At 55.7% G+C, this 23,316-nt stretch overlaps 1 protein-coding gene across 9 annotated transcripts in view; it reads right to left on the reverse strand.

Annotated features, from left to right (window-relative positions):
* NDRG4 (NDRG family member 4) overlaps positions 1-23,316 on the reverse strand; it is a 39,692-nt gene that overhangs the window by 4,178 nt on the left and 12,198 nt on the right. For 3 of the 9 annotated variants that reach the window (XM_035713595.2, XM_035713594.2, XM_035713597.2), the window contains exons 2-16: positions 16,582-16,676; positions 12,518-12,562; positions 5,094-5,199; positions 4,752-4,872; positions 4,598-4,660; positions 4,391-4,451; positions 3,211-3,297; positions 3,075-3,131; positions 2,622-2,725; positions 1,721-1,777; positions 1,592-1,643; positions 601-648; positions 388-423; positions 234-285; positions 37-111 (exon numbers count right to left, since the gene is read on the reverse strand). In XM_035713595.2, coding sequence (XP_035569488.1) covers positions 37-111; positions 234-285; positions 388-423; positions 601-648; positions 1,592-1,643; positions 1,721-1,777; positions 2,622-2,725; positions 3,075-3,131; positions 3,211-3,297; positions 4,391-4,451; positions 4,598-4,660; positions 4,752-4,872; positions 5,094-5,199; positions 12,518-12,562; positions 16,582-16,653 — 1,036 coding nt within the window. In that variant the 5' untranslated portion in view covers positions 16,654-16,676. Of the gene's footprint in view, positions 1-36; positions 112-233; positions 286-387; positions 424-600; positions 649-1,591; positions 1,644-1,720; positions 1,778-2,621; positions 2,726-3,074; positions 3,132-3,210; positions 3,298-4,390; positions 4,452-4,597; positions 4,661-4,751; positions 4,873-5,093; positions 5,200-8,248; positions 8,482-12,517; positions 12,563-16,581; positions 16,677-23,316 lie in introns of those variants that run through there. The other 6 variants (XM_025446953.3, XM_025446954.3, XM_035713598.2 and 3 more) reach the window with 4 other exon arrangements.

Consider the following 23,316-nt stretch of genomic DNA (forward strand, 5'->3'; position numbering starts at 1 on the left):
GGGAGAGCCAGACACAGCCTGGGATCATCTACTCACAACTCAGGTGGAGGTGCCCTAGAGAGTCTCCAGTCATAGTGGGGAGCATGTGGTGAGTGGCACAGCATCTGGGCCCTGCTGACACAGATCTCATATGCCCCCAGGCTGCTTGGTGTCACCTGCTGCTGCTGGTGCCAGTCCCACTCTGCCCCCTGCCCACCAGTCCCCAGGGCAGGGGCAGGGGGAAGTTAACTTACTGTAGCCCATGCCTTGCAGGAAGTATTTGAAGGCCTCAGTCAGCTTCCCTGGCTGCAGGACAGAGGGACAGTCACATGCTTTGATTGGCTGCCTGGGATTGGGGGGAGGGGAGGCTCCTCCCACCTGGGCTAAGATGAGGGAGAGAGGGCTCACCTGTGTGACCTGGGGGAGCCCCCCGGAATCTGCCATCTGCAGGGAAAAGAGGGGGGTGAGCTGGGCAGGGGTCCCCCCACACCTTGCCCAGGCCACCCTGAGCAGACACACTGTCCTGCTCCCTCCTGCCTGCCCTAGGACCCCAGGCAGGCCCCTCCCTGAGGCTGGGCCCTTGTCTGGGGAGGAAGTGGAGGAAGGGGAGGAAGGTCTCACCTTCAGGAAGGTAGTGGTGGTTGGGTCCAGTTTGGAGTTGCACTCCACCTAGGGATAAGGTCAACACAGTAAGGCAGCCCCAGCCCCATATCCAGGGAGCCCCCCACCCCAGTCACTAAGGCAGGGTCTGTTGCCAGGCCCGGAGACTGTACTGGGGAGGTTCAGCGTGCAGGGGGCAGACACAGGTGGCAACGCAGCCCTGGCTGAGGCTGCCCCTCACCAGGCTGCCTTCCCAAAGTCCAAGCCTCTGCAGGTAAGGGAGCAGCCCTTAAGGGCCCTGAGACCCCTGGACTCCCACCCATGGCTGCTGGCAGGGTAGGCCTGGGGCAGGGGCAGGGGCTGGGCCAGCTCCTCATGGGGAGCCAGGGGCCCCCTTGGTGGGAGTGGCTGAGGAAGACCCAGGGACCACAGGGGTCAGGCGGTGAGGTGGGGGAGGGCCAAGCATCGGCAGGAGGCTGAGGCCTGCGCCTGGACAGCACAGCCCACACCCCATTCCCAAGCCCTCAGACATAGGGAAGGCATACTAGTTTCTGTACACATTGGGGACTGCCCTGGGGACTCCTGGACCCTCTGTGCTAAGGGGGACATGAAACCCCTGGCCGCCTGCCTCCAAAGTTCCAGTGGGAAAGGTTATAATCCCCAAATGCAGTGGGTGCAAGTCGTAGTCAAAGGATGCAAATGCTCAGGAGTTATTTCACAGTGAACGGAGCAAGCTGTAGAGAGGAGAGCTCTGTGTCTGGGCCTGGAGTGGGCGAGGTCAAGGTGGGACTGCACTGCGGGAAGGGAGGGGTGGAGGGGTTGACTGGCAGGCAGGTGGTCTGGCCCCAGCTCCCTCAGGGTTCCATGCCTCCCTCACTGGAAGGGTGGGGCTGTGCCAGGTGGGGATGCTTGGCTCTGAGAGCCGTTAAATCAGGGCCTGCCCCGCTGGCCAGAGGCCAGTGGTCCCTTCCCTCCCACCTCCCACCCCTACTCAGGGCGGCCCCAGACTCACCACCCCATCCTCAGCAGGTGCATTATCCCCCACCACCAGCATCACGGGGCAGCTGTAGACACAGAGGAAAAGAGCTGTCTGGACTGGGCATGGGGGGCAGGGGCGGGCCGGGGGGTGAGGGGCACTCACCGGAGCGTCTTGGCATTGGGCACTGTTCCAGGCCTGTTAATGTCCAGGTCTCTGCGGCTGCAGGGAGAGACAGAGGTGGAGGGGGGCCGTGTGCCCCGGGGCCATAGCCCATCCTCCCACAGCACCAGTATGGCCCAACATCCCAGGCTGGGCCCAGAGTTGGGGCTTAAGGTTACTGAATTGTCTCCGCTACGGAAAAGGCTTCACAGATCCCAGCTGGTAAACAGGGAGACAGGGTCATGCTCTGCACAAATAGGGGGGTCTTCAGGTCTCCCCTCAGGTGGAACTTCTCAGACCACCCCAATTCATGCCAGGGGGCCCTCGAATTTGGGTCTCTCTCCCCCTTGAAGCACAGTTCTAACATACAACGCCACCTGTGTGTGGACTTGCCGGGTCATAGCAGGAGGCCGGGCCTGATTCTCATTCTTCATGATATCCCCAGCACCATGCACAGGTGCTTAATAAATATTGGGAGGAGAGAGGAGGGAAGGCCAGTGGGCTCCAAGGAGCACAGCTTGAAAACCATGAACTTCATCCAACCTCCTCCTCATCTTCCGATGTCAGGCCTGAGGCTCAGGCTGTGGGGGTCAGTGATGTTGCCCACACCCCCCATGGCTCCTGGCTGGACAGCAGTGCCCCAACGGAGAAGGCGTGGAAGAGAACCAAGAACCAGAGTCTGCAGCCCTGCTTCCCCTCTGCCCTTCAAGGGAGGGTGACCCTGAGCAAGAAGTGACTCTTGTCAGAGATACAGCAAGCTGCTCATCCACAAACTGGGGAGAGCATGTCCCCTGCTGGCCTCCTTCTATGATTGTTGTACAGAGGGGACCCCAACAGAGTGAGCACTGTGTGGCCTGGTGCCGCAGAGCTGAGCTCCACCCCCACCCACCCCCATCGTCAATACCTGTTGTACATGTTCCAGAAGAGCTGCAGGTTGGCCTGGTTCACCACGTTCCCAATCTGCTGCCGGTAGCTCTGCACCAGCTCTGTGTTGCTCACCAGCTCCTCCTGGGGGCCCCCGGGGGATCAAGGAGGGGAAGATGTACAGTAGACAGGAAGCCACATGGTCTCAGAGGGGTCATGCAGGAGGCGCAGCCAGAGCAGCCCCTGTCCCCTTCCCAGCAACCATGAGGGTGTTGGGGGCAGGGCCCCATGAAGTGAGGGGAGGGCTCTAGCCAGGGGTGGGAGTAGGCCCCCCCACATCTGTCTCAGAGGAGTAGAGTGAGACAGGGCAGAGGTCACAACCCAGACCCCCTCCTGCTGCCCGGCTAGGAAGGGGACTAGAAGCCTTGGGCACCCCCGAGAGTGGGCAAGAGGCTCCCAAGACCACCAGTCCAGCCACTATCCACCCCCTTACCTGGCTGAAGAGGTGGGTTAGCACCGTATCAGGTAAAGTGCTGGTCAGGCCAGAGAGCTGTGGGCCGGGATGGAGACCAGTGTGAGCGGGGCCCCTTACCCCTGCCCCCTACCCCATCTAAGTGTCCCATGCTCACCTTGGTGGCCGCCCAGTCAATCCAGCCTTTGCCGTTGGGGTCAATGTTCATCAGCACCAGCCCTTCCACCAGGTCGGGAAAGATGAGCTGCCGTGAGAGGAAGATAGGGCTTGGGAGGCGGAATAATGCATAGGGAGCCCCAGTCTTCCCACCCAGAAGGCTGTAAGGAGGTGCTGGGCCTGCCTATCTCACAAGGGCAGGAGGGGCCCAGTCCTGGAAGGACTTCAAGATGCCAGTGGGTCATACAGCTGGAACCTTCCTGGGAACTCCCTCCAGCTGCCCCTGCTTGTCCTCCTTCCCACTTGGAATCTTTCCAAATTCTTTGATCAACTTCGAACCTATGCCTATCACACTGATTTCCACTCCTTTTAACAGATCTTTGAGGATACTGCTATTGTAAGCCTGAGGAATACACATCTTCAATAAAGCATTTTGTTTTTTTGCTTTCATAGAAAAAGAAGTTGTAGCGGAGTAACAAAGTGACCTTTCCAAAGCCTGCATTGTGTTTGATTGTAAAAGAAATCGGAATGATTTCTTCAGGGGAGAATGATCACATATGTATGACACTGTTATCCTGTGGGGTTCATCTAGGGTGACAGGGGGTTGGCTGACAGTTAACAAGTTGGTGAAGTGCTGAAATCCGTACTGGGGTTCAAAATTCTTGCTCTTTTCTTTGGAAAAAAACATTTTAAATCCTGAACATTAAGCTTTTGTTTTCAGAGATGAGAAGCTTGTGGGCTCCTGCCCAACATAATGTTTCTGAAATGCAACTTTCTTTAAACCTTCCAAACTTTCACGTGAGCGTAATTTTTGGTTAAGAGATGACTCATGTTTAAATATTACCCGAATCAGTGCACAAATGATTAGGATAATCCTCCCTTAGAGGCCAAAGCAATTCTTTGTGTAGTTTGTGGATAACAGAAAATTCTCTGGCTAGTGGTTAAACACGTTATAATTTATAGTCTTTGGAGGAAATGTATTAAAAAAAATACCTCCTTTTTTTTCTAATTTCCTAGGATGAAAAACAGGGGGAAAAAGGAGCTTTTCTAAGTAATGAGGAAGTAGGGGGAGGGGAAGGAGCAGGAAGAAAGAGCAAATGTTCCTGTGGTTGAAGGGTTGAAGGGAGAGGGAGTCAGCCCCTGGATGGGTGTGGGGGTGGGGTGGGTGTTGGGAGACTCACCGCAAACTTGGCCAGCACATAGGCCCCAGCTCCCACTCCGATGCCAATCACGTACTTGAACCTGGTGGAAAGCATGGCTGGTCACTTGAGGGCTAGGGGAGCCACTTCCCAGGATTGCTGTCAGCTGGAGCCTGGTGGCCCTGCAGTGGCAGGAGGCACCCTCTGGCCCCCAGCACAGGGATAGAGTCTGGGGAGGGGGTTTCTCACCCAAAGTGCTGCACCACACTGGGGAGCATGGCGGCCAGCTGCTCCATGGAGGGGAACTGGTACCTGCAGGCAGAGGAGGAAGTCAGGGCACAGGTGCAGATGGGGCCACAGAGCTGCAGGGGGGGATTGGGAGGGGGTGCTCCCAGGTACCTACCCCTGGGGAAACTGTGACGCCCCCACCTGCTGACCAGGGGCATCCACGTGGCACACCACAAAGTGCTTGGTGATCTCCTGCATGTCCTCGAAGTTGAAGAAGGTATTGAAGCACAGCTTGTCTGCAAAGACACACTTCTCAGCGGGGGCTCAGCAAAAGGGTGGGGGGGCCACAGGCCTGAGAGGAGGGGCAAGGTGGAGGTGATCAGTGTTATGGGCCAGCAGGGACACCAAAGGCCCAAATAGCTAAGGTCACAGAACTCAGTGCAAATGGGGATCTGCGGGCCCCTGTGGGGAAGGTCGGGAGGCAGAGGAAGGCGGGATGAGGCTGGGGTGAACTTACGGTTAAGGCCCACGTCATGGTAGGTGAGGATGGCTGGGCGGTTCCCTTTGGGGGAGCCCCGGATCACCACATGCAGCAGGCCGTACGGTGTCTCGATGTCATGTTCCTGGAAGGGAAACAGCACTGGACACTCTGGGCAGCTCTCCCTCCTGGCCATGGGGTAGCCCGGGGGTAGTGGGGCCTGTGCTGGGGCTCCCACCTGCCAACAGGAAGGCATCTCCTTCTCGTCACCCCCTCGAGCAATCCCCGGGGAGGGCGGACCAGATGGTGCACCCCTGCCTGGAGGTGTCCAGCTCAGGGACCCTCTGCTGACCAGTCCCTGGGCTGCCACTGCCCAGGTCCTGCTGCTCGCAGCCCTGCACGGTCCAGTGAGGTTCGTCCTCTCCATTTTGCTGCAGCCCCTCAGGGACGGCTCTGTCACCCAGCGTGAGTCCTGCTCTCACCATGTCCCTCCTGCACTCAGGATCCTTCAGTGCCTACCCTGAAGGTGAGTGGCCTTGACAGTCTTGAATTACAGCCACCACCCCCATATCAGCCAAGCCCAGCCTCCAACCCCCCCACACCAGCCCTGGTTCCCACTGCCAGACTCCTACTCATGTTGTTCCTTCCACCTTGAATCCCCCTCCCCTCAACCCCCAGGGCCTCCCTTCCAGGCAGGGTAGGTTCAGACCCTCACCCCCACCCCAAAGACCTTCTGCAGTGACTACTCTGGGATCCTCCTGTGTTTGTGCCTTTGGTTTTGTGGCTTAGGCTTACTAGTCCTTTGGGAATGGGTGCTGGACACCATAGGAGGAGGCTGATGTGCTCAGACATCCTTAAGCCTTGGGGAAGTGCCATGCAGGCTCAGCAAACTAGTCACTTTCGGTCACTCAATGGACAGATTCCAAGAGGGTCTGTCAGAGCTGAATTATACCAGCCTTGCCCTGTACCATGGGGAACACTGGGAGTTGGCCCTGTACGTTGGAGGTGGGGCTAAGGTCAAGGGTAGGAAGAACATGGGACTGACCCCCAAATGTGGGCCAGGTACCAAGCATGTTATGCATACATTTTCCCCTTTTGCACATGGAGGACACTTAGGTTTAGAGAGAACCCAAGTTCCTGCTCCTGATGGAAAAGGGGAGACTCGGGAGACAGCGGACAGCTTCCTGGAGTCTGGTCTTCTTGGGTCGGAGCTCAGAGGACCACTGTTCAGGCCTGTGTCTCCAGGGGGAATGACAAGGCGGTGTCAACTCCATTGACAAAGGCCACACCCTGCGAGCCACAATTCTGCTGTGAGGCCCTGTTAAATAAACCTGATGTCCTTTGAGTGGGCCCAGGGCCACCACAGCCTTCCCACATCCCCGGCCTGTCCTCCCTCAGGGCCATCAACATGAGGAACACTTTCTGCTCACTGGCGGCTGACCAGCTACTTTTCATGTGTCTCCTCATTTACTTCTCACAGGGACTCAAGCCCCAAACTGAGAGGTTCAAAAGGAGAAATGACTTGCCCAAGGTCAAGTGCACAGAGGGCAAAGCAGGCCCTGCCAGCTGCCAGCCCCAGAGGCCAAGGGTATGCACTGAAGACACCACCCCAAAAATTTCCAAGCAGGCAGTTCTCTATAGCCGCCTGTCCCTGCCCTGGGGTAGGGGGGGCATGCTGCATCCCCCACCAGCCTCCATGCTCTTACCTCTGGAGGGCAGGGGTTGAGGGAAAGATTGGGAGGGTGGGGAGGGTGGGGAGGGTGGGAAGGGTGGGGGCAGGAGGGACGCCCATTGCACAAGACCTGCAATGCGCTGCCTCCGCGTGAAGGGTGGATCTCCACCGGGTCAGCTCTAGTGCTAACGCTGCGGGCTACGGGTCAGGGCCCAGGGTGCAGGGTGCAGTCCTCCACTGCCAGTGGCTGTGCATGGGGGTGTCTGCCCCCTCCCAGGCCTGGTGTGACCGCGCCGTCCCCGGCACCAGTCCCTGGGTCGTGGGACTGGGTGCAGTGCTCTCCCGACTGAGGCTCGGGGGCGCAGGTGGGATGGGTTGTTGAGGGCAGCGGCCCAGTGACTTGGCTGAACCCTCCCTCCACCAATCCAGGAACTCTGACCCGTCTCAGCGGGCTAGGAGCCCCGTCCCCATCCCTTGGGAGCCAGATGCCCCACAAGAGGGGTGACCTGAGGGCCGCAGCCTGGCCTGCTCGGAGCCCGGGCCCCCAGGGCCCAGCACTCCCATTGGCTCCTGGTGACGTCAGAACCCCCGCCTCCAGGTGGGCGCCGGCACTGCGGCAGCCAGGGAGGGGGCTCTGACGTTCTCGGTCTCGGTCTCGCCAGTGACCTTGAGGGTTGCAATGGGAGGGGAGGCTCCCAGCCGGGTATCAGGGTAGCAGCGAGCAGGAACGGGTGAGGGGCTGGGGGAGGGGTTGTCTAGTGTGATTCATTCCATCAACCACATCAGCAGTTTGGTGAACCAGGTCTGCCGCGGGGTAGGCGCGGACGTGCTGCCTGGGTGCTGCCTGGGTGCGGGGAGGCCCGGTGGTCTGTGCTCCCTTGCAGGGCAGGCCCAGCGTGGGGGTGGAGGAGGACTTGTGCCCTGCTTCTCCCTCTTTGAAGAATAGCACCTAGGGGCACTGCTGCCTGGGCCGCCTTTCCCCACCCACAAAATAAGACACGGCGACCCCCTCCTCGTCCCCTTCCCGGCAGGGACTTCGGCCTGAAGGCTGGGTCAGCACCCTGCCCAGACCTCCCCGCCTCTGCCAGGCTGGCACCGAGGCTCCCTGGGGACGACGGCGGAGCTGCAGGCAATTCCCAGGGAAGGAAGGGGACGCCCTTCTGTTCCCAGCCCAGTGCAGCCACCCAAACCACCAGGACAATCCTTGCTGGGTCAGGAGGGTGGACGTCCAGGTACGTGTCTCCCCCAGGGCTGAGGCGCTCAAGGGCGCGAGGCAGACACCGGCCGGGCACCTGCTGCGAAGGGCACACGGTCAGGTCAGCGGGGTGCGCGGTTCGCACAGCCCCCTCCGGCCCGCGGATCCCAGCCCCTCCCCGCAGGCCCTGCCGGGCGCTGACTCCCGACGGCGGAGGCTGCCAGAACCTGCAGGTAAGGAGGGCCCGAAAGCGGGGCGGCACCAGACAGAAGCGGAGGGATGTCCCTTCCTCCCTACCCCCCGGCCGCCCCCAGAGCCCTCACTCACCCCGTCCCAGCACTCCGGCATCTTGCCGAGCGAGCGAGAAGGCGATCTGCCTCTCCCAAGAAGGGCAAACAAAGGCCTGAGTCACCGGGGTCCAGAGGGAGGGGACAGCGCCAAGGGGAGCCGGCGGCGGCGAAGCTGGGGCACCGCTTCCTTCCGGCCTTTATATGCGGCGCTGGCCCGGCCCCCCTCGGGCTTTCCAGGCAGCCACTCGCTCTCCAAGCCCCGCTTCCAGATTGGCGGGCGGGAGACGAACCTGGCTCCCATTGGCTTCCGAAGTCCTGGCTCAGCCCAGCTCCTGCTCCTCCTCCAGCTCCACCCCCATCCCAGCAACAGAGCATCCTAAAGGGTCCCCAGGCCCCGCATCCTGCCTGCCCCCAGCACGCAAGCGCGTGCGCGCACCCCCCCCCCCCCACAGCCACTGCTGCACGCGGGGCCCTGGGAAGATGAGACCAGGAGTCACATGTACAGGTGTGCCCTGTGTCAGGTACACAGGAGCCACTCACTGACACACACACCAACATAGGGCAGGGTGGGCTCACAGGCACGCCCCAGACCGTGCAGCCCTTGACCCATTCCCTGGGGAGCAGGGAGGGCCTGAGAGGGCCCCATGCCCAGCCTCCACTTCAGGAAGGTCTGAATCCACCGCTTAACCTTGAAGGGATGGGGGAGTGACTGGCTGTCTGGGGGCAACCTTCTGTTGTGACCCTGATCCAGGGACTGCTCCTTCACCACTCCCCAGGGTCTCCCCTAGGGCACCCCTCATGCCCCATCCCCGTGTAAGCCCAGCGCTTGCCCTTGGTGCTGAAATGGGGGCTTCTGGGGGCAAGGGGCCTGAGCTGATGGTAAGATGAACAGCATGGTGGGGAACACACCTGCTTGCCCTCCCCACCCCCATCCTACATCAAGGGGCTGGAGGCCACCAGGGAGAGGACAGGAGTCAGCCTGTCAAAGTGGACATGCCCACCTCCTGCAGAAGCTCCCCAGTTCTCTCTCCTGGGGCCAACCAGTGTGCAGCTTGGCTCCCAGGTCTCTGGGGAGCAGGATGCATGGGCCACCACAGGCTCCATGCCCTGTCCTCCTGATGGCAAGGACTTGTGTAGGGAGTTGGCAGGTAGAGGAATCTGGGGAGGAGGAGGCAAAGGAGAACAGACAAAAGGAAACAGGTCAGGGAGGGGAGCCCAGGAGGGAGCCCAAGGACTGAGAGAAGCAGAAGCAACACAGAGGAGGGTGCTGGGCACACAGGGGAGGGCAGACACAGACCCCATTCTGTCTCTCTGGTGAAGGAACATGCCAGTCACTCCAGCCTGCAACGCTAGCCCCACACACTGGCTGGCAGCCTTGTGGGGAGGGGGCCACCTCCCCATCTCTAGGGGCCCAGTGTCCTGGTCAACACCTGTCATGTGTGCTATTCCTGGCCACGTCCTCTGTCTGGGGCACACCAATAACTCTCCATGCCCCATCTGTGACCTCTGGCTCTGGGGGCCCAGCGCCCTGCGCTGTCCCAGAGCAGCCAGGGTATGGATCAGGGTGTCCCACTGCCCCTGGGTACTCGCCAAGCTCCCTGTTCCCTGTAGCCACCAGCACAGCCCTGCCCCGTCCACATGACCCTCCTACCTGCTCCTTAAAAAGGATGGGGTGGGGGTGGGAGGGCATCTTCCCATTCTTCCTGCCACTAAACCCCTGCTCTTCCATTCAACTTTATGCCCAGTCAGCCTCTGACCTCTGAGTGGCTCTGCCACCCTTTGCCCTGGGTGAGAAGCTAACTCTGGATACTGCCCATTTCCAGCCATGGCCCCATTCCTGCTCAGCTCACTGGCTTCAAATCCACAGACCCGAGTTCAAGTCCTGGCTCCCCCACCCACCAGCTGGGTAACCCTGGGTAAGGCTTTCTCATTTCTCCATGCCTCAGGCTCCTCAATTGTAAACAGCAATTGTGCTTTCCTGAAGAGTTGTTATGAAAAAGAGAAAGAGCTCCAGAGGGGTTCCACAGACCCGAACTCATGCCCGCCCAGGCCCCTTGGGGAGAGACAGGGCAATTGGCGTGCCTCTTCTAACTGTTGACCCCTTCCCTGGAGGCTGTGCAGTAGTGGCTGATGAGGCAGGCTCAGGTCCTGCCAGCCAAACCTAGGTACCAGTTGTATCTGCCACTTCTCTACTGTTTAACCGTGGGCAAGGCAATCAACCTCTCTGAGCCTCCACACCTATAAATGGGAGAAGAGCTGTGCCGTCTGTGTAGGTAGCTGCAAGGATAACACGCAGTCCTCACACACCTCTGGAAAAGGATGAGCAAACTAAAGCATAGGGACATTAACTGTCCCACTCAGCTAGTAACCATGGAGTTTACCAGCACCCTAGCACTCTGGGCCTTAGGTCACATGATTAAGAGTCGCAAATCCTTATCAGCCTATCTCCCAGTTGCCAGCCTCCTCCAAGTGCCTTACACGTGTCACCTTATTTTATCCTCTTAACATCCACTTTACAGACAAGGAAAATGAAGCACAGAGAGGTTCTGTAACGTGCCCAACATGACACAGAACCCAGAACCACACTCAGGCAGCCTGCCTCGGACTCCATGTGCTCTGGTGACCACACAGTCACAGAGAGCTTAGGAGCTGAGTGTCAGGCCTGGGGCATCGTCCCCCAACCCTACAAATATCCGGGGGGGTCCCAGCTTTCTTCACTGTACAAATAAGGCAGTGACGTGTGCTGGAGGTCACATGGCCCACAACTAGCAGGGACAGGCCTGGGACTCAGGTCTGTCTGGCTCTTGTCTGCCTTGCTCTCCTCCCCCTGAGATTGGCTGGGTCCATTGAGGCAAGGAATGAAAGAGGATAAAATCCCTGCCAGGTCTTGGCCCAGATAAGAGTCATCCATCCTCTTAGTGCTTTAAAAAAAAAAAAAAAAAAAGCTAGCCTCTCTGCGGCACAGTGGAGTAGAGGAGTAGATGCCTTTTTACACATACTGCCCTTTACCAAGCAAAGGGTCCCAAACACTGCTGGCAGCAGTGCTGGGTTAGGTCCAGCCCACAGCTCCAGGATTTCCCTCTCCCCTTTCATGACCCCACCCCAGGTGTGTTTTGGGGGCTGGCAGTCAGCACTACTAGTCTGGTGGGTCCCACCTGGTGTCAGGCAGGGGCTGGCTGCTCCAAGATTTTATTTCCCCAGGCCCTCCTGGGGCAAAGGGGCTATTTATCCATATATTCCTGCCCTCATTTGAGTGGGTAGGACAAGAAGTCCCCCTTGAGGGGCCTGCTCTGATCTCTAGCTGGGCCTGGGGCGTCTCCTCCTTTCCCTCCTCCTGGGCTCCTGTCTATTGCCCAGACTCCTGTTCTCAGCTCCAGAGCCCTCTGTGTTTGGTGCTGGTGCTCCCCCACCCCCACCCCCGGGACATGAGCACGTGTGCACAGGCTGCTCTGAAGCCTCCTCTGGTGTCCTTGAAGGGGCACATGACCCAAGGCCTGAGGCATAGGCCTGGGATCTAGGTCCTTGCTGCAGCACTGTGTGCCTGGTGGTGGTGGTGGTGGAGGGGAGGAGCCTGTAGGCCACCCCACCTCTGGCGTCACCCCAGAGGTGTCCAGACAAGGAGGCTGGGGCTGTCATGGGGTTTGGAAACAGGAGACCAAACCAAATTAAAGTCAGGCCCCAGGAGAGGGTAGTTCCATCTAGCCAGGAGGAAGGTCCTAGAAGGGTCTGATTTTGTTCAGCAGGTTTTGACTGCCAGCAGGACTCTGTCTGGAACCCGCAGAGGTTCCCACTGTGTCTGCTGTCAGAAGTGATGTGTTCCAAGACCCGGAAATAAATGGCCAGGATGGGACTCAGAGGGAAGAAAAGGCTGGTCAAGGGAGTGAACTGATCACGCAGACGAATAGAAACAAAGAACAATTTCAATTTTCGCAAGGAATCTGGCATCAAACTAAAGAGGACACGGGTGTCCCGGCAACAGTTTCCATGGAAACAGGAGCTATTTCAGAGCACCAGCCCCGCTGGAGATTTTCCTCATTGGAGGAAAGTGCTGATTCAGATGACAGTATCCCATCTCCACCCCCCCACTTCAGCCCTGTTCAGGGAAGGAGCCAGGTCTCCACTAAGCAGGAGGCAGGCAAAGCTGCTGTGAACCACGGTGGGGGCAGGGGGCTGGGGGGAGGGAGGGATGGTGGTCCTGGAGATGCCAACCAGAAGGGCAGTGACCCTCCTCTGGGACCAGGCTGGGCAAGGTAAGGGGCTGGCCGGCTATTAGGCTCCTACCTTGGAAGGCCGAGCTGAGACCTACCTTCCAGTCTGTGTCCATAGCCAAGAGGAAGGTGTCGGAGTTCTCCTAAGGGAAGGCAAACAGAGAGGGTGCATGTCAGGCCCTGGCTGGCCCAGCAGGCTCACGGGGGTTCAGCCCCAAGCAGGCTCACTTGCTTTGTATCCCCATTCATTTTTAGGTTAACAGAAGCGACCCAGGGCTTCCCAGGCAGCAGGCCAGTTAAGGGCCCGGTGGATAAGCCTACGAGTAGCTACTCATTTCACTCTTACCTATTAATTTAAAATGTGAAGATTTCCATCTTACAGGTGGGAAGGGTGAGGCTTAGAGAGGTTGACTCACACAGCTAGGCAGTGGTGACAGCTCTGAAGCCAGATCCTTGCTGTCACCTTGCCCCACTGCTCCCTGCCCCCCAATACCCCCCAGCCATTGGGCCAAGGCTGCAGAGGCCGGGGAAGGAGGGCAGTGGTAGGCAGGACAACCGCACCCACTTTAGGGACAGGGGAGCTGAGGCCATGCAGCAGGGGAGCAACGCAGGGCTTTTCCAAGCTGCACAAAGGCTCTGCCTGGGCCTGTGGTGCCTCCCACCTTTCCAGACCTGCCCGCTTTGTGTTCTCAAAGCACAGATGTCCCCTGCTTCCAGGCTCATTTACCCCAAACAGTGGGCATCTTTGGTGCGCCGAGTCCCTCCTACTGGGCTGCAAGTGCCAGGCTGGCTGTGCCCTCTCCATAAAGCCTGGAATGGAGTGGGCTCCCCAAACCCAAACAGATCTGGATGAATAAGCCTGACTTTGCAAATGAGGGGAACTCAGCTCAGAAGCACCCACTGTTTGCAAGGCAGCAGAGGTGTGGAGTGGAAGGGGGCCCTAGAACTCCATGTGTGTGTCCTCTGTGGGTCTGGTCTAGGGAAGGCAGTCACGGCAGTGAGGGGGGTGGGGCAGCACATGTCCAGGACAAGCAGAGCTCCTGGGCCTCTGCCTTGTCTTCCACCGTGTCTGTCTAGAAACTTGTCCTCCCCTCCGCTCAGCTGTGACAAACGAGGCAGGCCACCTAGCTTCCGGGCCTCAATGTCCGTGAGGATCAAAGAGAAGTGCGGTGTCAGTTGTCACTCCTTTATACTCCTGCACTTGACTTTGTATGCTGCACAAGCTCCCTAAGGCTCTACCGAATAAATACACGGATAAATGAGACAATCAGAACAGGGGTGAGCTGCTAATGTACAAGAAGGAAGATGACCCCAAATCATGGGAGTAAAAGGGAAAAAATGAAAACCAGCAATTTAGATGTTTTACTCTCACAATAAGGAAAAGTTCAACCACCTGCTTTCTGGCAGTGGGGGTGGCGGGGGTGGTGGGAGAGGGAGACAGCACGAAAGGGTCTCACACTGCAAGAGGGAAGCCTGGTGTCCTGCAGCTGGGACTGTATCATACACAGTGGCTGTCCTCTGGCCACACCTTCTGGCTCCTTCAGGGCCTGGGGGTTCTCCCTGGGTGTGGGAGGTGTCAGGGGGGAGAGGCAGCAGCCAGGCCACTCCTGGAACCTCTAAGAGAGGGGATGGGGGCTCAGGGAAGGGGACCAGGCTGGTTACTAATGAATCATCTCACCAGAAGATCATGCCCAAGTGGGGGAGGGCAGGGAAAGAGATGGGGAGATTGTTTATTCCAGAGGCCCTAAGGCTATAGAGAAGGAAGTGGTTTCTTTTGGAACAAAATCAACACAAACCATGAGGCAGATAATGGCAGGGTGCACTGTGTGCTCTCCATGTGCTGGGGACCCCCGGACGTGGGAAAGTCTCTGGAGGGGCAGGACCCCAAACCAACAAATGGCAGGAATGACACAAGCTAATACAGGGCCCCGGGAGGTCCTGGAAGGAGTACAGGAACCTTCGGAGGAAGACAGGTGGGAGAGAGGGCCCGGCTGGGAGGAGGCCCAGGAGCATGGGATGGAGGCAGAGGACCGGGATGCAGGCAGGGGGAGGAGGAGCAACAGCTCTCCCGGAGCCCTGGACACCTGGCGCCTGAGCCTCCAAAGGCAAGCGAGCCTGAGATGGTAAGAGCCCTGTGGGGTAAACACTGGGGTGCTATTTGCTCCTCACTCAGAATTTGCACAGACGGTTTATGAAGTCAGGGACACACACCCTCCAGCACTGCAGCTACACAAGGAGAATCAGGGGAATGGCGGGAAAGAGAATAGCTCTGGAAGGTGAAGCGCGAGCTCACCACAGTCTGCAGCCACCAGCACAGGGGCTTTGGGAGGTTGGGGACAGGGCTGTTATGCAGGCGGGACCAGGTCTGTGGCCAGGAGAGGAGAGAAGCTGCTGGGGACGCAGGGCTGAAGCGCAGACCTGGTGGGGACCTCTGGTCCTGTTGGAGTGGGATGAGGTGAGCGACAGCAAATGCACCCAACAGAAGGCAGGGCCAGGCTGCTGGTCAAGGTACCACACCACCAAGTCAGGGTGGGAGGGAAGGGGCACAGGGGCAGCTCTCAGGAGACGAGGGGAGGAAGGGCCAGGCAAGGCCATGGTGCCCTCTGTCTGTCCTCTGGGCCTCGCAGGGACATACAACAGCATACACCTGCAGGCGACACCTCCTCTGTGCAGCCGCTGCCTAAACCCACGCCTCAGCCCTAAAAACACTTCAATATTTTAATGTCCTGACCAGCAGCAGTACAAACACTAAAAGCAAGGGTTTTTTTTTTTGCCCAGAAGAACAAAAGCAAAAAAACCAAAACCCTCAAACAGGAAAACAAACAAAAATCCCCCCAAGCCACATATTAAAAATTCCAGGCTTTTTATAACAAAATTTAAAGTAATCAAAACACACAAAACTTTGTTTTTTAATATATATACACAGTACACGGCTGAAGCACCTTTGACTTTTCTCTCAAAATTTACATTTGTAAGAAAACACAGCCCACTGTGGTAACAATTTGGTGGGTGTGAACGTATGTACACATAGAGGTCTGTATGTTTTCCCCCACGGAGTAATAAAAAGGTACCTTCAGTTTGTTGATGCACTTTATAGGAGAGCTTTTCCAGGGAAAAGCCTTAGGGGCACCGTCCACTACTAAGCCTCACAAGCAGGCCAGTCTCTGCTTACCTCAGAAGGGTGGTAGTTGGGAGGAGGGACTTTTTCAGGAAGTTCTGGAAAACTTCCTTATTCTCAGGTGCATCCCAATCTGTGATGACCTGACCCCGCACTGAAAGCCTTCAGTGTGCAAGGCTGTGCTAGGCCCCGGGGGAAGACTGGGAATAAAATGGCCAGGCTCTCTGTTAGGCCGTATCAGACCTAGTGTCAGAGGGGTGGGAGCACAACCTGCAAAGACCCGGGGGCCTGACACTCAAGGATTCTACAAGCAGTCCACCCACGGCTTTTCCTTGCAGAAAGGGTAAGGGAGGCCAGGTCAGGGGTCACCCACAAGAAAACGGGGTACAAACAATTGGAATCTAAAGCCTGGTGCCCAGGAGGGGGCTCTCTGGGACAAAAACAACAATCTCAAGTGCCTTTGTCCCACTGCTCCTGACAGCACCATGAAGAAAGAAAGGCCCTGCCTTTCCGCTGCTCTTCTGCTGCCCACTGGGGACCCCTGTGGGGATCCAGGGCCTCCCAGAACCGACGTTGAGTATCTTCCCCAGTAGCTCTGCGACCTTGACCAAGTGGCTTAACTTTCTGTGTCTCAGTCTTCTCATCACTGAGATGGGAATAACTCTCCTAAAGAGACTGCCCGGGATCCCTGGGTGGCGCAGCGGTTTGGCGCCTGCCTTCAGCCCAGGGCGCGATCCTGGAGACCCAGGATCGAATCCCACGTCGGGCTCCCTGCATGGAGCCTGCTTCTCCCTCTGCCTGTGTCTCTGCCTCTCTCTCTCTCTCTCTCTCTCTCTCTCTCTCTGTGACTATCATAAATAAATTTAAAAAAAGAGAGAGAGAGACTCCCAGCTTCGGAGACAGCCCGCGCCCCCGCGGGGGAGGGGTCTGCGGGGCGCGGGAGGACTCGGGCGCGGCTCCCCGACCGGCCGCGGGCTCCTCCGCGAGGTTTCCTTCTTGGCCGCGAGGTGGCGCCCCCCGCCCAGGAGCGCCCGGGCCACTCACCAGCTCGGCGGCGTCCTGACCCCGGAGCAGCGGCTTCTCCTCGGGGAATCGCAGCTCCTGCAGCCCGGCCATGGTCACGTCGTGGAGCAGGAGCCCTAGGGGAGGGCGGGGGAGGACGCGGGTTGGGCCCTGCTGCTGAATCTCCGGGTGGACAGGCGGGCAGGGGCACCGGCGAGCACACCCCGCAGCCGCCCCCCGCGCCCCGAGTGCAGGCCCCTGCGGGCCGGCGGCGTGGGGGGGCCCTCCGCAGGCGGGCGAGGCTCTTCTAAGACTGGCTCTTAAAAGTTAAAACACGTTCAGCAAGAAAGAAAAGAGAAAAAGCACCACAGGATGATCCTTAAAACAATGCCAGGGTGAATTCTGCACTTACTGAGCTGCAGAGAGATGATGTGGGGAGGTCAAATGCAGGGCGGGAAGCAGAGGGAAGCCCTCTGTGGTCGGAAGTGGACAGTGAGGGCCTGGAGGGCATGGCTGTCCGGGGGCCTGGGAGGAAAAGCCTGGGTGGGGATGGCCCTGGCAGTGGGGCAGTCTGTGTACAGTGAGGATGAAAGAGGCGGTGCCAGTTTAGGCCAGCCAGCAGCAGGGAGGGATGACCGCTCAACCCACAGCCAGCAGGTGATGGATCCCAGGCCCTAAAGGCTCGGTGTCCCTGGGAGACTGATGAGCTTTCAGTCTGAACTTCAAGAAAGGGTTCTCCGTGCACATGTGTGTATGCGTGCACGCCTGTGTGTGCTTGGAGGAGCCCGTGGTGGGGGCGGGGGAGGCGGAGATGATCTGTGTAGCCTGGCATTGCCATCCTCACTTGGATTTTAGGACAGAATAGATTAGAATGTACCAAGAGAAAAAGCAGCCAAGGAGGTGAACTGGAAGTCCGTAGAATTAACACTGACCAATAAATACGCGAAAAAATTTTAAGGCTCACTAGATGTCAAAGAAATTCAAATTAAAACACGATGCTTCCCCCCCCCCCCCCCCCCACCGAACTGGCAGAGTTGGCAGTGCTGGCAGTGATGCACCCAAAATGGCACTTCTCTTACTGCTCGTGGGTGTATAAACTGCTACCTCTTTCTGGAGGGCAGTTTGGCAAAATGAATTAAAGTAATTTAAAAAGGTTCATGTTCTTGGATTTAGCAAGCCTCTCCCTGGAAGAAATTTCCTAAGGAGGCCAGAGAGGGCACCTATTGATTTACCTGTAAGAATGCTCACCACAATGCCTTTTAAAATAATAATAAACTTGAAAAAGCTAAATGTCCATCCATAGGACATGAGACAAACTGTAGGTCAGTCACTTGTAAACGATTATGTAATAACACGGGGGAAATGCTTGTGTCCTCATAAATGGGAAAAGAAGTTATAAACCACACAGTATCACTGAGATTACGAAATAGGAGTAGCTCCACAACAGACAAGCCTAGGAAGATGTACACCATAAAGGTCATAGGTGTCCTTTCCAGGCAGAGGACTGAAAACCAGGCTATGCGACCTGAAATCTAGAAAAACCAACATTTTTAAAGACTATATGAGGATCACGATCATTCCTTCTTCTTGCAAGCATTTCACTGCTCGCAAAGTACTTTCCTTGCACTATTTCACATCGCCCCTGAGGGAAGCACAATGGGGAAACCAAGAAGTTCCGTGGCGTGCCCAGATAGGGTCTTGGGATTCCTATCTGGGTCCAGTGCTCACTCTATGGCACCACAGCTGCGTGACCTGGAAGGATGGATTGCTCTCCTTCCTCTCATTCGATTGTCCTCCCTCAATTCTATTTTAGTCTTTTTAGGGGTAAAGCCCTTGACTTTCCCTTCTGCCCCTGAATCCCACCAGCTGGTTGATCAGAAGGCGCCCTCTGCCCCACCCTGCGCCTGCCCATCCCTTCTCCCCGTGGAAGGCCCAGGGACTGCAGAGTGGGCACAGTGGCCCTTGGGACCCAAGGGCGAAGGGAATCATCAGATGGAACCTATTTCTGTGGCAGAATGTCAGGACACCGGCGGGGGGGGGGGGGGGGGGGGAGTGTCTCCAGACCTTCCCCGGGCTTCCTTCCCTCCTGTGAGAAGCAGGAAGCATCAGTCCTCCAGAGTATTAGGAAGACAGTGCCTCAAGATGTCATGGGGTCTCCACCTGAGTCTAGTTTAAGATTTAGATGTGCTGAGGGTAGACTGGGGGCTGTTGGCCGCCCAGGCCTCATGGAAGGCTAAGAGAGAGTTCTGCAGGGCCCCCCTAGGAGAGCCTCACCCCCAGCATGAACAGGCCAGGCCAGAAGGTCCCTGCCCACTCAGCCCCCCACCCAGGCCCCGCAGCTCTGTGCCACGCTGGAGAGGCTCTTCCCAGTGGTTTCCGGGGAAACCAGCTAACACAGTGCAGATGGGCTGTATTTTTAGAAAGGCATCCTCTCCCCTCCCCGGTTCCCTTCCATCCTTTCTCATGTGTGCACACTCCTTCATCCACCCGGTTGAGGGGGGAGGGCTGAAAGAACCCCCTCCCCCCGAAAACTCTTCCCCCATTAGGACTTTTTTTAGCTGCAGTCTCTCTGAATAACCAACTCAATTAAACCGCCTGGCAGCACTGGGGTGTCCCCACCCTCACCCGGAGCCTGTTATGAAACCACTCTGGAGACCACCCTCCCCAAGGGTGGTGCTATTGAAAGGGCTGAGGGTGGGCAGTGCCGGGACAGATGGCCCATGATGGAGGGGGCGGTGGGGACAGGGTTGGGAAGAAACCTCATAATCCAGAGAGCCAGGAATGTCGGGAATGTCGCAGCCTGCAGAAGACACAGGCAGCCCAAGGCCCAGCAGGGGGTGATGTGGGGCTTCAGAACAGACATCCCCACAGGTCCAGCATAGAAGGTTCCTCCTAGGAAATTTAGGGTTTAGAAAAAAAAAAAAAAAGCAGCTAGATGCTAAGTTGAAGGAAAATGAGATTCCTTATCAAATCAACACATTGTACACCTTAAACGTACAGAATGTTAAACAGTAATTCTATCTTCATAAAGCTGGGGAGGGGGAGAGAGATTTCTATCAACCTCCTGCAAAGAAGCCGGGTTCAGGTGGCACAGGGTAGAGAGGGGTGGGAGAGGGGAGTGGGTGACCCCAGGGATCTGGGAAGCAACAGTGATGGCTCTTCTCACCCTCCTATTCTTTCTCCCCTCAGGCAACCTAGTATGTTAGATCCAAACAAGCTGGGATTATTCTTCTGCTTTCTCGGGGCTTAGGAGTCACTGGAACCCTGGCCGGTATTTCTTCTGTGTCACTTCTCTGAGGCACAATGGGTATCACACACAGTGCAAGTGTCCCACTCACAGTGAGTGAGATTTTGGGTAAATCACTGAAAGGATGTTATCTGTGAAGCAGGAGCATGGGTGATCCTCTGCCCACTTGGGAGGTGCACCAGACAATGGGCAGGAAGATGCCTTTGCAATGGAAGCTTTCGGTACCCATTTGATGAGACAAAGAATTTAACACAGGTGACTGGGGGCTTCCTTGACCTCCTCTGCATATTTAAGGCAGCTCAGAGCTCTTTTCTTGCTGTCATTTGCTCGAGGAAGGATCCAACCTAGTGGCAGAGGCCACACTGATGTTCGTAATAGAGGGCAATGCGGCCTCTTTGCCTGCATGACAGGGACATGTCACAGTACAAGGGGATCTGGGAGTGGACAGGGTCTCCTAAGCAGTACAAATGTGGGTGCTTCTTTCAGAGGAGGTTTGTTTCTTTCAAATTACTTTTGGTTCCTGTTTTGTGCTTCCTTCCATGTGACTCTATGCTGAGGCCTGGGCCATGTAAACCCTTGGATGTGTTAGGGTTAAAAATATAAGTGATTAGGGTGCTCGGGGTGCTCGGTTGGCTAAGCAGTTAAGCATCTGAATCTTGATCTCAGCTCAGGTCATAATCTCAGGGTCATGAGATTGAGCCCTGCCCCAGGCTTTTAGTCTGGTTAAGATTCTCTCCCTCCCTTTGCTCCCGCCCTTCAAAAAAAAAGACATACATGTGCAAGTGATTACTATGGTCATTCTTGAAATTATTCAATATATTCATATTATTCAGTATGTCAGTTAAACTGATCGACAGTAGTGACCCACTCTAGTAAAGCAACTGCTGAATGAAAGCACTGCTCAGACACTGGAAGGGAATGTCTTGGAAATATACTGTGGGGATCTTTGCTCTCTCAGCAACTAAGGACTCCAACCAGTGTTTAGTGTCCAGGAGCCAGAGAGGAGAAGGGTGCTGTGCAGGGACAGTGCTTCCCCCCGCCCCCAACACCCATCGCTGTGCCACTGAGCAGCATGGGAACTGCAGCCAAAGAAAGGCAAGACAGAAAGAGAGTGAAGTTAGTATATGGGAGAAACTATATGGGGCACCAGACCCCACGGGACAAGAAGAAACTGTACTGAGAGAAAAGAGGCGGGATTGTGAAATGGTTCATATTCTGTCAACTACAAGAGTGATGGAGCCTCTGGCAGGTCACGGTCAAGGTCATGGTCCAAGGTGCCCTGTGTATGCTGCTTTCCTGAAAGTCCCGGTTGTGAGGTCCCCTTACTATGGGAAAAGCCACAAGCAAATGAAATAAGCTGCAACCAGGAGCAGAGTCAAACTGGGCCTGGCCGATTCCACCCTCTGGGAAGGGTCTCTGCACAGATAACAAATGGCGAATGACATTGCAGAGGGCAGCACAGGACTCCTTCAAGCCTGTGCACCCAAACACCTTTCCATCTTTCCACCCTCACCACACCAGCACCATGGTTTGAAAAGAATCCCCAGAAATGAGGAATTCAACTTCCAGATGCACTCCATTGGGAGTCTGGCACCTTATAGATAGCTGGTCCCTTCGGTCACTCTCCCTGTCCCTATCCTGACCTCAAATGGCTGGGGCAGCACCAGAGGGTGGAGCTGGGGTGAGGACTAGACCTTCCTTCATTATCCCCCCCTTCACAGGCCAGAAAACAAGGAAGGCACAAGGTGGGAGTGACTGGTGGCAGATCTGGGAAGAGAACCCAGAGCCTCTGCTCATAAAGCCATACTCCATGTGTATCCTGCCTCCCTTGGCAGGCGTACACAGGGCATATCACTTTTTGCTGGCTCAGCCTTTACCTCTTATCTCTCATGTTGGCCCCTTGGTTTACGCCCAGCCTGAACCAGACCAGATTTCCTGTTTTCTTCCTGATTTGAGTCTATGAATTCCCATCTCTCCACAACTACCGTCACTCTGACAACACACACACATACACATCTTTCCAGCACATTCCACTGTGCTTCTTCCAGTGCTTAAGGCAGCCATATGTGGATGCTGACACTCATAGCTAAGGATCCCAGCTGACTCCTTGGGCACATTCTACCCACAGCAAGCACATGCCTTTGTTTGGGCTGCTCCCTGCAACCGCAGTGCTTTTCCCCATCGTATACCCACATGACAACAGAACCAATCACTAATATTTTCTGCTGGCCCTTAATAGGTTTTGTTGAATGAGATGAATGAATGACTGATTCTTCACTTAGATTTCAAGTATCAAAAGACTGATAGCATTCAGGGCTGGTGAGGTTGTGGGGAAATAGCACAGAGTTTTATATACTGTTGGCTGGATTGCAGTGAGTTCAACTTTATTTGGAGGGGAACTTGGTAGTTTATAGAAATGCAAATATCTGTAAACTCTACAAAGTCTATCTTTAGGTATTTATCCCAATCACAGGACACACTATGAGGCAGTGTGTGCAAGGATGCACTGTTTGGAATAGTAAAAAAAAAAAAAAAAAGTGGAAACAGTCCAAATGAATGTCAAGAGAATGGGACATCTACACCTGGAGCATCAAAGCCATTTAAAATATGAGGGATTTCCATATTTCTTTTTTTTTATTTATTTTTATTTATTTATGATAGTCACAGAGAGAGAGAGGCAGAGACACAGGCAGAGGGAGAAGCAGGCTCCATGCACCGGGAGCCCGATGTGGGATTCGATCCCGGGTCTCCAGGATCGCGCCTGGGCCAAAGGCAGGCGCCAAACCGCTGCGCCACCCAGGGATCCCCGATTTCCATATTTCTATTGAAATAGGGAAAGCATTCTAAAATATGCAGTTAAGATAAAAAAGATATCGCAGAATATTAAGTATTAAACAAACCCATTTAAGCAAAACATATATGCACCACAGGTCCATATATTTGCAAATTAAAATAAAAGCCCTCACATGATTCAGGGGAGCTGCAACAGTGCTCATATGGGTTTGGAAGGATATAGCAGATTTTTATTCTACCAGCAGATTTGATCAGATCTAAGATATCACTGATTGTAACTCAAATTAACATTTTATGTACCCATAAAAGAGAAAAAAAAAAACACTGCCAATTAAGACATAACACGTTATGCCCCCTTTTAACTTATTTTGAAAGAATTTCAATCTTATAGAGAAATTGAAGAAAAAACAAAGCACAGAAATTTCCCACATACCCTTCACCCAGCTTCCCCTAATGCTATCATGCTATAAGACCAAAACACAACCAGAGGAAGCAGGAAATAAAACACTGATACAATAGAGTTATCTACAGGCCTTACATGAATCTCATCAGTTTTCCCAATAATGTCCCAATCCAGGATCCATGTTGCATTTAATCGCCATAGGGCTGGGGACAATTCTTCACTCCTCTGTCTTCGACAAAGTCCTCCGACATTGACACTTTTGAGGAATACTGATGGGTTAAATCTACAGAATGCTCCTTAGTTTGGGTTCATCTGTTGTTTCCTCATGATCAGA

This window comes from Canis lupus, chromosome 2 (genome assembly GCF_003254725.2).
Source record: "Canis lupus dingo isolate Sandy chromosome 2, ASM325472v2, whole genome shotgun sequence".
NCBI classification, from domain to species: Eukaryota; Metazoa; Chordata; class Mammalia; order Carnivora; family Canidae; genus Canis; species Canis lupus.